At 43.6% G+C, this 14,084-nt stretch overlaps 1 protein-coding gene across 1 annotated transcript in view; it reads left to right on the top strand.

Annotated features, from left to right (window-relative positions):
• The window catches only part of txndc16 (thioredoxin domain containing 16), a gene marked incomplete at both ends in the record, with an annotated part of 33,884 nt that extends 20,882 nt beyond the window's left edge, over positions 1-13,002 (top strand). Inside the window, 3 exons of the mRNA XM_080527166.1 lie at positions 1-221; positions 623-813; positions 12,710-13,002. Coding sequence (XP_080383292.1) covers positions 1-221; positions 623-813; positions 12,710-13,002 — 705 coding nt within the window. The remainder of the gene's footprint in view (positions 222-622; positions 814-12,709) is intronic.
• Positions 13,003-14,084: the final 1,082 nt, after the last annotated feature.

Below are 14,084 nucleotides of genomic sequence, written 5' to 3'. Positions count from 1 at the left end.
CCTGAGCTGACAGTGGAGAACCTGCCCTCGTACCTGGGGCTGAAGAAGCCTCTCCTGCTGCTGTTTGTAGGAGAAGAAGAAGCAGCAGCAGCAGCAGAAGAAGAAGAGAAAGAGGAGACTGAGAAGCGAGGGAGGAGAGAGAAGGAGGGAGTGATAGAGGAGACGAGAGGCCTGCTGCGGACAGGACGTGTCGACCCCTACCTGCTGTGCTGGATCCACCTGTACGTAACCTAGACGACTGGCAGTTGGCCCGTCCTTTCCTCGTCAACGACAGTTTTATGTTTCACATCGTCAGGAGGAGTAGAAAACGCAGGGCAGGGCAACCTCACCTCAGGAGTGCTGCTGTAGAGACAGACAGACAGACAGACAGACAGACAGGCAGCGTTTCGTTTTGACGGGTAGATTGATAACAGATTGTGTGTGTGTGTGTGTGTGTGTGTGTGTGTAAAAGACACTGAACCCCAAATTGCTCCCAATGAGCGGGGCCTTGCATGGTAGCTTGCCTCCATTTGGCGTGTGAATGTGTGATGGAATGTGTGAGTGAATGGGTGAATGAGAGGCCATTGTAAAGAGCTTTGGATAAAGGCGCTATATAAGTGCCGTCCATGTTTGTGCTTTCCAGGGGTCGGACCCCGGCGGGTAAGGCCGTCCTGGAGACCTACCTGGGCTCGCTGCCCCCCCTCCCTGCCCTGGTTCTCTCTCAGCTGAGCACGGGAGGAGAGGTGTTCCACTACCCCCCCGACAGAGCCATAATGGTACAGCCCGTCTTGGAGTGGCTGCAGAGTGTGGAGGATGGGGACGAAGCACCTGCAGGTAAGGGGGGGGTGGTGATAAGATGCGTTTGTAGCCACCAATTCAACCATGCAATGAAAACAGTTATAGTCTGGTTGGATAATTAACACACTCCACACTCTCCTTGTAAATTGTAGAAAAATTCAAACAGTTTATTGTCCATAATCCAAAGAAATCCAAATATCTATACGAAAAGACACATAACAAAACTGACGGTAAGGTGTGATCAAAGAACAGCGTGAGCGTGGTCAAAATAATGTTGTTCCCAAACTGACCTGTTTCCATCGGCCCAGGTGCAACTGATCTGGCTACCTAAATACACCTGGGCCCATACCAGCACCTCACCACGTCACAGTCAGTTAGGAATAAAACACTAATAATTATATAATTATAACATAAAAACAAAACATTATTTATGACATAAATAACCCCAAAACATAAAATAAACATTCATCATGAAATATAAATATAACTCAAAACATTCAACACAAATCATCCAAAACAAATGTCAGAAGTAAAAAAGTAAAAATAACAGCGTTTCTGATATCAGATGAATATAACGTGAAATCATGGTCGTTGCTCTGTAGAAGATTGAAGAAAGGTTTATTCCGATCTGGGCTTATAAATCCATACAGGAAAATGATTATGAGCAAAGGTTCCTTAAACACAGTCGCCTTTTATACCAGTGGATGTACAGAAAATAGATAAGACACCTGTCGATCATCACTCACAATGGTGACAACCACACTCCATAACTATCATTCTCCTATGCCACTCTCTGACCAATCTGGATTGTCCCTCCAGATCCTGCTCTTTATCTGACCCCCTCGGATGTCTATTAGTGGCTGGCCGCATGCCAAGAGAAGGTCAAGCGCTATTTGAGACGCTTGACCAGAGCAGCGTTGATGGCGGACACCATTTGAAAGCACGTCACATTGGATGTGCCCTGAAGGCAACATCATCACCTCAAGGTTATTACGATGTTTAATAGGCACACTAAAATGCATCTTATCGGGGTGAATGGATTTTTTCTTTGGTTCACTAGTGAGGGCATCACTGTCACAATACATACTGTATGTTACATCCTTCCTCCCTCCCCTGTCCTTGATAAAGTACCCACCATAAAGATGAACGTTGAATAGAGGCTCAGGAGGTAGAGAGGGCGTCTAATGATCGCAGGGTGGGTGGTTCGATCCCTGGCTCCTGTCCATGTGTCGAGGTGTCCTTGGGCAAGACACTGAATCCCAAATTGCTCCCAATGAGTAGCATTGGAGTAATGACTTTATGACTGCCGATTAGAGTAGATTCAACTTTACTGTCATTGCAGAGTACAAGTACCAGACAAGCAAATGCAGTATAGCATCTAACCAGAAGTGCAAATAGAGATAGAAAACATTATATAAAACATGATAATGATAGTGATAGGTACAGGTAGTATGGCAAGTACGGTAGTTTCGAGGTACCTCTGCCTTAGCATAAATTACTTTTTCTTGCTATGACTGGTGGACAGATGATTCACTCACTTAGACAAATGTATTTGTTGTAAGTCGCTTTGGATAAAGGTGTCTTAAAATCTTCACCTGCTTGATTTGGCCTTTAGGGGGCAGTCAAAGCTCTGCATGTGTGTAGTCGGTAGTGTCTAGCTTACTGGAGAGCATAATAATTCACTTTTCTTTTTCTTCTTTTTATTTTTTTTTTTATTAACGTTTTATTAATTTTACATTTACATTTTTGGCATTTAGCAGACGCCTTATTCCAAAGCGACTTACAATCAATACATTTGAATACTAAGCATGTGAATCAGCAATCCACCATTCGTTGCAGGAAGAGAAATCTAGCTCAGGCCCGGGGCCACTGATAGAAGGAAAAACCTTCTCCCTATCGTCTTCTACTAATTTTTTTTTTTTTGAGAAACAGTACAAGGGGGGCAATAGAAGTTCTTAGGGACACAGTAGAGGGGAAAGCGGGTGTCTTTAGGAGACGTAGTGGTGAGGGTCAGAAGATGTCTCAGGAGGAGCAGTTAAGATGTAGCCTGAAGAGATGGGTCTTCAGTCTACGACGGAAGATGGGTAGTGACTCAGCCGTTCTGACGGCCGTGGGGAGCTCATTCATTTATGATGTGCACGTAGCTGTGCGTGGTACGTCTAGGGCACAGGTCAGTGTGTCTCCATGTTGACATTCGGGGCACGCATCTTTTCCCTGATCGTGTCATGACTGTCTGTCTGCCTGCCTGCCTGTCTGTCTGTCTCTCTGTCTGCTTGCCTGTCTGTCTGTCTCTCTGTCTGCTTGCCTGTCTGTCTGTCTGTCTCTCTGTCTGCTTGCCTGTCTGTCTGTCTTGTTTCTGTCTTCCCTCCTCCTGGCCTCATCATCATAATGTGTGCCAACACCACTCCATCGTCCCCTGACGCCGTGTGTGTGTGTGTGTGTGTGTTTGTCTGTGAATGCTGTATTACACAAATAGGCCCATCACCACCCCACATGAGATCATCACCCCCCCCACCTCACCCCCCGCCATACTTTCATTCATCCATCCGTCTTCACTGCGTTTTATGCTAATATAATCGCTGTTGTTGTCCTGACGGATTAGTGTGTGTGTGTGTGTGTGTGTGTGTGTGTGTGTGTGTGTGATTTGCCATTTAAACAGAAGGAGCATCTCCCATCCGCTTCCACTGTCTCAGAGGGAACAGTATCCCATAATTATATCTGATGGTTGCCATCTATTTTCCTGAGATCATCATCATGCTACACTCCCAGCAGACTGCATGCTCTCTGGCCTCATCAAGTCTTCTCTCTCTCTCTCTGTCTCTTTCTCTCTCTCTCTTTCACTCTCTCAGTCTTTCACTCTCTCTGTCTTTCTCTCTCTCTCTCTCTGTTACTCTCTCTCTCTGTGTTACTCTCTGTGTCTCTCTCTCTCTCTCTCTCTGTCTCTCTCTGTGTCTGTCTGTCCGTAGTCTTTGTGCAGACGTAGTCATTCAGCAGTCTTTGTAACAATGATTTATGATCGGTGAAATAGCAGAAGAAGTCGGCTTTAGCTCCCCAAGACATATTTGTGAAATTCAGTCCTTCCGATCCATATCCATATTGTTGATACCCAATATCTCGGTTCATATCAAGTGCTGTTTTTGTTCGACTGCCGTTTAGTCTCCTGACTGAAGAGATAACCTTATGACAACCATGTGTTAGTACTGTATGTTTCCCTTGTGTTTGACGTTCCATGAATGGCATCCTTTTTTCTTCTGGAGTTACGTGAGTTCATCAGGAGAGCATCAGATATAATCTCATTCCTAGAGGAGAACTTTTCCGTTTATTTACCGCATACTTTATTTGTTTTATGAGGTTCCACAATCGGCTGAAAGCTCAGGAACATACTCCGGTGTGACCAGCTACATTGTACTGTGTTTTCAAAGAGAAATATGTTGTTTTTAACAGAAATGAGCATGACTCTTAGAATAAAGAATTGTGTCAGCTCTATATACAGTATATATATATATATATATATATATATATATATATATATATATATATATATATATATATATATATATATATATATATATATATATGTGTGTGACAGCAACTGGTGAAACCGGGAACAAGTCGGCAACCGATTTAATGTTCAGACTTTTATTCAGAAAAATGTAAATACCTTTCAGCGCTGTTGAAAATCAATGGCACACTCGCTATTCAACTGACGCAGCTTGTTTCGTGAGCCTGCTAACAATGTAGCAATGTTTTGTCTTGACTAGCGAGTGTGTCATTGATTTTCAACAACGTTGAAATGTATTTACATTTTTCAGAATGAAAGTCAGAACATTTTGTTCGGTTGGCGACTTGTTCTCGGTTTCACCAGCTGCTGTCACATATTGCATTTCTGAGTGTTGCCCCCCCCCTAAACAAAGCCATGGACAATTGCACACCAAACCTCTCATCTTCCTAAGGAACCCTACTCCCTGGCCTGTTAGCGAACGGCTCCTTTCACAGTAATGCACGCAGCCTGCTCGCCTGCACACAGCTCCTCAACATCATCAGACTCCACAATGAATTTCAATGCATTTACTCATTGGTTCATTATGGGACATTTGCTGTTCCTCTCCCAGATGGCTGTAGTCCTAATTAAGCTGTATGGGAGAGTGGTGTGGGACATTGGCTCACATTTCTTCCTCCCTGTCTGCGTTGACGACTAGTGCACTCCACTCTCGGGTCACCATTAAAATGGGAGGACAGCCAGGAGAAAAAACCGCAGCGTTAAAAGTGTCTGTTATCTTGATGCCCTCTATATCATAGGAGATTCCTGTGCGCCGTTAAACAGATATAGACAAATCGATATGATCCATGAAGAAGTTATTTTCTGTGTACTCCAAACCACAGCAGGCCACAACTCTGTCTTCACCACAGTCAGTCTGGTTCTTGTCTATGTTTAGTTTTTTTCCATGATTTAGGGTTGTTGTTCAGTCAGTTGATGTTGTTGCTCAGTCTGTTGTTGTTGTTGTTGTTGTTGTTGTTGTTTGGAGGGTAAAGTTTAGGCCATTCCAGATTTGAGAGGGGGGGGGACAGCCATAGGTACTGTGGGTTAGTTGGAGGGCACCAGGGGCGGTGTCTCAGGAGGTAGAGCCGGCTTCTAATGATCGCAAGTTCGGCAGTTCGATCCCCGGCTGGCCACGTGTCGAGGTGTCCTCGGGCAAAACACTGAACCCCAAATGACTCCCAATGAGCGGGGCCCGGCGTCTTGCATGGCAGCTTGCCGCCATCGGTGTGCGAATGTGTGTGTGAATGGGTGAATGAGAGGCCGTTGTAAAGCGCTTTGGAATAAAGCGCTATATAACTGCAGTCCTGTTTTACTGTCAGTGAAACCTTTCCTCTGGTCCTGCCCGTCCTGTTGCTGTAACAGTGCCACTTGTAGCCCAGCAACCAGATTGCTGCAGTTCTCGTTTTTTTTGTAAGGCCGTAAATTTGCTCAGCGCGATGATTTACATATGCGTTTACATGTGCCATTGCACAATTGGGGCCTGCTTATGGTAAGCATGTGTAGTTTTTATTTTTTTATACTACTGAGAATGAGTTGCTGCTGTTTAGCTCAGAGGCTGGATCTGTTTTGTCCTGCACAGATCTGTTTTGATCTGTGAAGCCAGAAATGTTTTTGGCTTACAGAGAACTTCAAGGAAAATGTTGGAGGATCAACCCTGGCTGTGGGTCTGGCTCCACCGTGTCTCGGCACCGAAGCGAAATCGAATGTGTGTCATGTATACTACACATACAGTCATGTATGATATACTGCACATACAGTGTGGGAAATAAATATTCCTCTTTTTTTTTATAGACACTGGAGAAACAGTACATGGGGAGCTTTCCCCTATATTGTGTCTCCTAAGATTTCTACTCCCCCCCCATGTACTGTTTACTGTACTTGTCTCAGGAGACACAGTGCTGGGGGGTAGTAGATGTCTCAGGAGGAGCAGTTAAGGTGTAGCCTGAAGAAATGGGTCTTCAGTCTCAGGAGTGACTCGGCAGTTCTGACAGCCGTGGGAAGCTCATTCCACCAGCGGGGAGGCCAGTGTAGTGAAGAGAACATTCAACACTCAACAACAAACAACTTTTTTGCATATTCAGCATACGTCCACTGCAGCTCTGGTGTTAACTCGGTAAAACTACACAGCTAAACAAACTGTGACATTCTAGTCCATAAAAAAAGCTATGTGCAATAAAGTGAAATTACACAGTGATGTACACAGTAAGAAAAAGCATTAAACCGTCTTATGCCACTACTGAGTTCTCCTACCTATGCTAATTTGAATCAGCTGGGTTGGTGTGTGTTGGTGGGTAAGTACTTCCACTCTTATTAAAAAATTAAAAAAGAGTTTCTCACAAATCATTTGTCTCTAAGCTTTCTAGAAAGAATTTTTTCATGATGAGTAGAGGTAAAGAGCTCTCCCAAGACCTTCAGAACAGGGTTGTTCAGCAGCATAGTAGTAGCACTTTACCGACAGATTTCTCAACTCCTAAATGTTCCTATAAGCACCATTGGGGCCATTATCCGCAAGTGGAAGGAACATCACTTGACTGCCAACCGGCCACGCATAGGAGCTCCTTGTAAGACGTCTGACTGGGCAGTCAGAACGTTCCTGAGAAGAGTCGCCCCCTCCAGCAGAGCTCCAGATAGACATGGAAGCAACGGGTACAGTTCGTGACGTTAGAATTACCGTATACAGTTCTATCTCCATTTTTTTCAAAATTGAGTTTTTTACATAATCTGATCCATTAGGTGTTTGTTCAGTGGTGCAAACTTGTCACCTTTCGGCGAAATTCGCAGTTTTTACCTCAAAATAGGTGACCTACGTGAATCATGTAGATCTGGGGGGGAAAAATAATAATTTGGGGGGGGGGGGGCGGCTCTACATCTCATCTCATCCAAGTCACATGATGCCCAAGCTAACATCTTCCTGTCTGCTAAACTCTGCTGCAGTTGAAATAAAAAGGTCTTAAGATAGAAGTAGAAACATAAGAAGTAATAAAATAAAATAACATAGAAGTTATTTCTATGTTGCGATAACTTCTCAACAGGATTTTACAGGGTTCGTTCAAACTATCGTAATTATTGAACTATATGTGCAATCGAAAAAAATCCAACAGTTTCTGAAAGCAGAGAAGTTGCACTCTCTAGCCATTTAGGGTTATTACGGTAGTTCACAAAAAAAACAAATGCATTGACCTCAAAGTGTCATGGAGTGATTTGAAGAGAAGCAGTATTTTAGCGGTGTTTTATACTTTAGTGAGTTTCTGTACATACAGTATATGTTTGTGAATGTGAAATGTCACGAAGACCATCTAGGCTAGGGTAACCAATCCACCTAAAAGTTTCATCGAGGACGACGATGAAGTTAGAATTTCTTAAAACTTGCAGTGGTAGCAACAGTGTGTGTGCTTTAGTAAATATAGCGTGTGTGTGTGTGTGTGGCCCTCCTGTGAGAGGTGTGTGTACCTGTGAGAGGTGTGTGTGTGTGTGTGCCATATCTCAGTAGGCCTATGTAGGCTATGCAGTGTAAGTAAGTGTGTGAGTTTATTCTGTTATTTATGCTATTATATCTAATAATGTGTTGAGAAGCAATGGACATTTTGGAAGTTTGCACCCCTGAATAATAATAACCTTTATTTGTATAGCTCTTTTCCTGCAAACGTTGACGAACAGTCTTGACTTGAAAATATTTGCTGAGGTTGCATCCCTAGGCTAATGTAAACACATAGGCATCCTGGTTAGAGAAGTGTCATTGCATAGGTGTTTACCCTGTTATAGTTTGGCTTGTTTTTTTGCATTTGGCCTAGTTTCTGCTCTACCTAGTGTCTCCACACTAACGCCCGCCCCTCCATACACCTGAGCTAACAACAGCTATAACTGGGAAAATAGCTCATAGCTATATCTAATGATAAAAGTGAGGTATTTTGTCAAACAAAATGTGCTGTGTTTATGCTGCTTAAGCTAGTTATCTACCTATAATCCCCTATAATCTATCATGTGGTTTGGTCGTGACCTCGTTTGACACAAACGTTTATCAGTAGTACCCACTTAAATTATACCAGCGATAGCTATAATTATTTAGGTTTTCATTCGCCATTTAATTCCCAATTGTTCCGTGTAAACCTTCAGCGTGATTCAGTATCATAGGTGCTGTACCACACCCTCCTCCAACCCGACTCACCTACGTACCTCTACCCCGACTCACCTAAACCCTCTACCCCGACTCAGCTAAACCCTCTATCCCGACTCAGCTAAACCCTCTACCCCGACTCACCTAAACCCTCTACCCCGACTCAGCTAAACCCTCTATCCCGACTCACCTAAACCTTCTACAGTTGGTCATGTTATGAAATGAATAAATCTCTACTTGAGTTTGTCTCTCAGATGTTTTATTTTTTTTACCATTTATTCTCTGACCCAAAGTAACACTTCTCAAACACAGGGCCATGACTTATGTTCCAGCTGTGGTCGACCACAACAGCTATCTGTGCACACATATAAACGTATAATAATAATAATAATAATAATAATAATAATTATAATTATAATAATAACCTTTATTTGTATAGCACTTTTCCTGCAAACGTTGACAAACAGTCTTGACTTGAAAATATTTGCTGAGGTTACATCCCTAGGCTAATGTAAACACATAGGCATCCTGGTTAGAGAAGCGTCATTGCGGGTGCCCCGCGGTGGTGTAGCGGTCTAAGCACTAGCCACTAGTGCAAGCTGCCCACCGGAGACTGGGATCGAATCCCAGCTCGCCAGATCCGGATATGACCGGGGCACACACAGGGAGCGGCATATTGAGCGGCCGCTCCCGAGGGCGGTATAGGAATAGTTCCGGACAAGGATCCGTCGCGCAACACCGCCCCCTGGGTGCCGGAATAACGGTGCTGGGCTCGAGGAGCCAGTCAGCTAGTCTGCCTGGCGGCCTCCTCTGGGACTGCCGGCCACGGGGTCGTGCGGCGGATCCTACGCAATAGGCAGGGGAAAATTGGATGCTAGGTTGGGTTCAATTGGCTACCAAATTGGGTGAAAAAGGGGATAAAATCAAAAAAAAAAAAAAAAAGAGAAGCGTCATTGCATAGGTGTTTACTCTGGTGTAAGTTAGGGTAGGACGGTTTTTCGGTTTCTGAAAATAGCAACGTTTTTTGTCAAAACCGTCAAGAAATTGATAGAGTAGGCTAACATACATTATTATTATTATTACATTAACTTCTATATGCAACAGAACAGATCACCCAGCATTGCTAATGAAAAGAATCAACGAATGTGAGTCTAATACCAATACTTGTGCAATAGGTCTTAAATTATCTTAAATATGGTCTTAAAAAGGTCTTAAATGTAAGTTGTTGAAACCTGCAGGAACCCGCATAATTAGTACTTTGAGAACAGGTTGCTTACATTAATTATGCGTGTGTTAAGGTCAGGGCCATCGCTACTTACACGCGCATCATTGTTAGGCCACTGTTAATGCTAGAGCTACCCATCTACCACCACTAGTGCTAGGCTATCCATGTAGCACTGTTGGTGCTAGAGCTACCCATCTACCACCACTAGTGCTAGGCTATCCATGTAGCACTGTTGGTGCAAGCACTATCCCCCCCCCCCCATTTCCTTTGTTTTCGGGCAAAAAAAAAGTGTCACCTTTTTGGACCATCACCAGTTTGCACCCCTGTTATTAATGCCTGTGTGGTGTTATTTTTAAAATGTTGCCATTTTTGAGTTAGTAATTAATAAAATACAAAGGTTCCATCTCACAAAACATAACGGAATGTAAAAACTTTGACGCTCAATATCTCTGAACTGCCCTAAACGGAGATAGAACCTTAGAATTCTAAGCTCACGAGTTGTCACAAATAAAACTATAGGCAATGCAATCCAACGCCATGGTCTCCATCACCCCGGAAGACTCCATTACTGAAGAAAAAGCATGTTGAAGCTCATTTGAAGTTTGCTACACAAGCGAAGCCTGGAGAAGCCTAAAAAAAAAGTATCTTCCTTCTAGCACGATGACTGCCAATGGCCCCAGGCCTGAGCAAAGATGACTTTTTCCTGCTATGACTAGTGGATTGACTAGATGATTCACTTACTTAGTCAAATTGTCTGCTAAATGCCGGAAACGTAAATGTAAATGATCTAGGATATTCAAGAGACACACCTCTCAAATGTGAGTTTCTCCTGCCCAAATGGGCAGTTAGCGCAATGCTGCGTATTGGGCTGATCACACATTGGGATGTAAAGCACTGGTGCTGCGTAAGGAAATGAGAACAGACCCCCCCCCCCCCCCCCATTGTGTGTTGGCATAAATAATTTCAGGATTCAATGGTTGACGCTTAATGGTGTCATCCTAATTGGTCAGGTTATTCATGTCTAAATTAGCATGATACCTAATGGTGTAATCTTAATTGGTCAGGTTATTCATGTCTAAATTAGCGACACTTCAGCTCTCTAGAATTTATTTAAAAGGCCGACCCTTTTAGCTCCTAGGGTCAGGCCTGTGTATGGGCCACTGCCTAAATACCACACCTCTCAGAGTCACTCCCCATCTTCCAACGGAGACTGAAGACCTTTTCAGGTTACACTTTAACTGCTCCTCTTGGGACATCTACTACCCCCAAGCACTGTGTCTCCTGAGACATCTACTGCCCCCTAGCACTGTGTCCCTTGAGACACCTGCTTCCCCCTATACTGTGTCTCCTAAGATTCTTACTCACCCCTTTGTACTGTTTCTCCTGTGTCAAAAAATGAAATAAATAAATATTTCTTTCTTCTATCACGACGACTGCCAATGGCCACTAGCCTGAGCTAGATTACTCTTCCTGCTACGACTGGTGAATTGATGATTCACTTGCTTAGTCAAATGTAAGTCGCTTTGGAATAAGGCGTCAGCTAAATGCCAAAAATAAAAAAAATGTAAACCTCTCAACTTCATGTCTTAGCACACACACCTGGATAGCCACAACATTCCAATCATTCATGAAGAATTACTTCAATTACTACAAAAAGTGTTTCTAAGATAAGATAGGAGGTGTTATTGTCTTGGGCACCTACAGTATTACAGTGTTACAGTCAGGGCCGGTCCTAGGCATTTAGGTGCCCTAGGCGAGAGTATGATTTGATGCCCCCCCCCTCCCCCCAAATTTTAGGGGCGCCACCCCCACCACATTAAGCCACCAGTACTGCCTCATCACCACCCACACATTCAACAGTAAAAGGACAACAATGGTTTCAAGACAAAAATAGACAGTAGGCTGAGACATATTATCATAGAGACATGAAATTCATAGAGACAAAATGTTTTAAATGTAAAAGAAAAAGAAAAAAAACAGCATTAAAAAATAATAATAATTGGGGGGCATTTGGCGCCCCCCAGGCATTTGGCGCCCTAGGCGACCGCCTAGTTCGTCTATGCCTAGGACCGGCCCTGGTTACAGTGTTACAACACAACACAACAACAAATAACAGTTTCACACTGCCCATCATACAACACAGCACAGTGAAACAACCAGACTGCTGCAGTAGTACCGTAGCGTTTCTGGGGTTTGCCTCTGGCTGACTTGCCTCTGGCTGACTTGCCGCTCTCGGGCTTTGACGGACAGGGGGGGACAAAGGAGCTGTTGTTGAAGTGGTTAATCCTCCACCTGGGGACTCCTAAAGCGTCTACTCCATGGAAGAAGCTGGTACACAGGGTGGAGGACATGGGTGGGGTCTGAGATATTTTTTGGGGGCCTGTGTCTGACGATTGTTTCATCAGAGACAGCCTGGAGTATGCGGATGCTGGCTGTCTCCCATGATTTTCTTGGCTCTATGTGTGTAGGAATCAGAATAAGCCATTGTCAGGGCACACAATGCATAATTACATACAGCGCATTTTCTTATTGAACAACCTCGGTTGCCAGTCTTCCCTTTGCTTGTATTGTCGCCTGTAACCCAACTGCCATTACCATTCTCCTTTAACTGGTCTTGAACTTGGTTCAATTCCGCTATTTGAATGGATATGCATTCTCCACCTTGTTCTGTTGGTTAGCCTCAGGGGCTGACCAACAGCTACTTCCCCCAGGTGATCAGGCTCATAAACAAGGGTATACACCCCGTGTATACAGACTACAGTAACCTTAAGCTCACTTGACTACTGAACTCTCTGTTATCGCTAGTGACACCACCAGTGTATTCTGTCTTACCTGTACTATTGTCACCTTTACCTTGCCTATAATTTTGTGTCACATATGTCCTATACTACTGTCACCTTTTGTTTTATCTTGAATTATTTTTGAGTTATTATTGCCTTATGTCTTGTGCTGCAATGTCAGGAAACCGAAGCCTAAGAATTTTACTCTCTCACACTTGTGTAATGTGACGTAACAACACAACTTGAAACTTGAAACTCCCTCTCTCCTCCAGGTGTGATCGGCGACGAGAAGTGGGGGCCCCCCGTGCCATTCTACGATTTCCTGTCTGTCATGGACCAGGAAGTGCCAGGCTACACCACCCAGAGGAGCCCCAGAACCAAAACCAAAACAAGGCAGAGTGGAGGGAGGGAGGAGGAGGAAGCAGAGGAGGAGGAGGAGGAGGAGGAGGGGGGGGAGAAAGAGAAGAACAGAGGAATGGGGGGGAGTGAAAGCGTAGCCCAGGCTCAGAACCCCCCCGGGTCCGTCTCTAAGCCCCCGACACCTCATCAACACTCTGAACTCTGAACTCTGAACTCTGAACTCTGAACTCTGAGCTCTGAGCTCTGAGCCGTGCTTGCTGGAGGCCGGCCTAGAGAAGCACCTCCAACACAGAGACACATTGAAGCCATTACACAGCTCTTCGCTTACACAGTAGTGTGGGCTCACTTGGGATCGAGTGAGAGTCGTTATCTGGCAACAACAGCTGTGAATGTTTATCTGCGAGTGTAATGACATTCAATTTTTTTCTACACTTTTTTCATTTTCTATTGATATTTATATTTTTGTATCCAACTATGTATTAATATATGTTCTATATTTCTGTTGTATGGGTATAATATATAAGTCAACTCAAACATGTATGCTACTGACCATGTATAGTACACTACTGACCATTCCTTTGTATTTCAACATTAATGATTTGAGTTGAAGAAAACAAAACTACCAATCCATACTTAATGAGTTAGTATTTGTCTTAAGTGTGTCCAAATAACGTGTAATCTGATCCTGATGCGGATGGTGGTTTCTCTGATTGGCTTCTGGCTGCTTTTCGCTCCCCTTCCATCCCAGAATGCCTGTGCTCTGGAAAGAATACGTAAGGCGTTTTAACAGTTCTGGAAAGAAACGTGTGTATTTGGTTAGTTAGTTTAACGGTACGTTGTTAAAGTTAAAGCGTCAAATTTAAACCGGATGGCACAGAAATGTGTGCACCACTGATTCAAAAAACACAGTTTTGTTTGCCTTCGCCTTGGTTATTCTGTGAAATTACACAGACACTTGTTTGTGGTGACTGAAAACCAAAACCACCAACCAGGATACAATTGTGGGACTTGTACATGAGAGATACCCAATCATGTTAATAGGTAACACATTTGACCTCTGACCTTTACCAAGAGAGGAGAAGTGGTTGTTATGATAATAATATACCGTAATCATAATAACTTTTATTTGTATAGCACTTTTCCTGAAAACGTTGCTATACAATAATAAGTGCTTAAATCATTATATAATCACCATTTAATTATTTAGTAATTTAAAGGCACTGACTTGAAAATATTTGAAAATGAGAATGCAGCCTCACCAAATCTCTTCTTTTGTACATGTGGTAC

This window comes from Nansenia antarctica, assembly GCF_963989245.1.
Source record: "Nansenia antarctica genome assembly, chromosome: 3".
Taxonomy (NCBI): domain Eukaryota; kingdom Metazoa; phylum Chordata; class Actinopteri; order Argentiniformes; family Microstomatidae; genus Nansenia; species Nansenia antarctica.
This window is presented reverse-complemented; position numbering and strand designations above follow the sequence as displayed.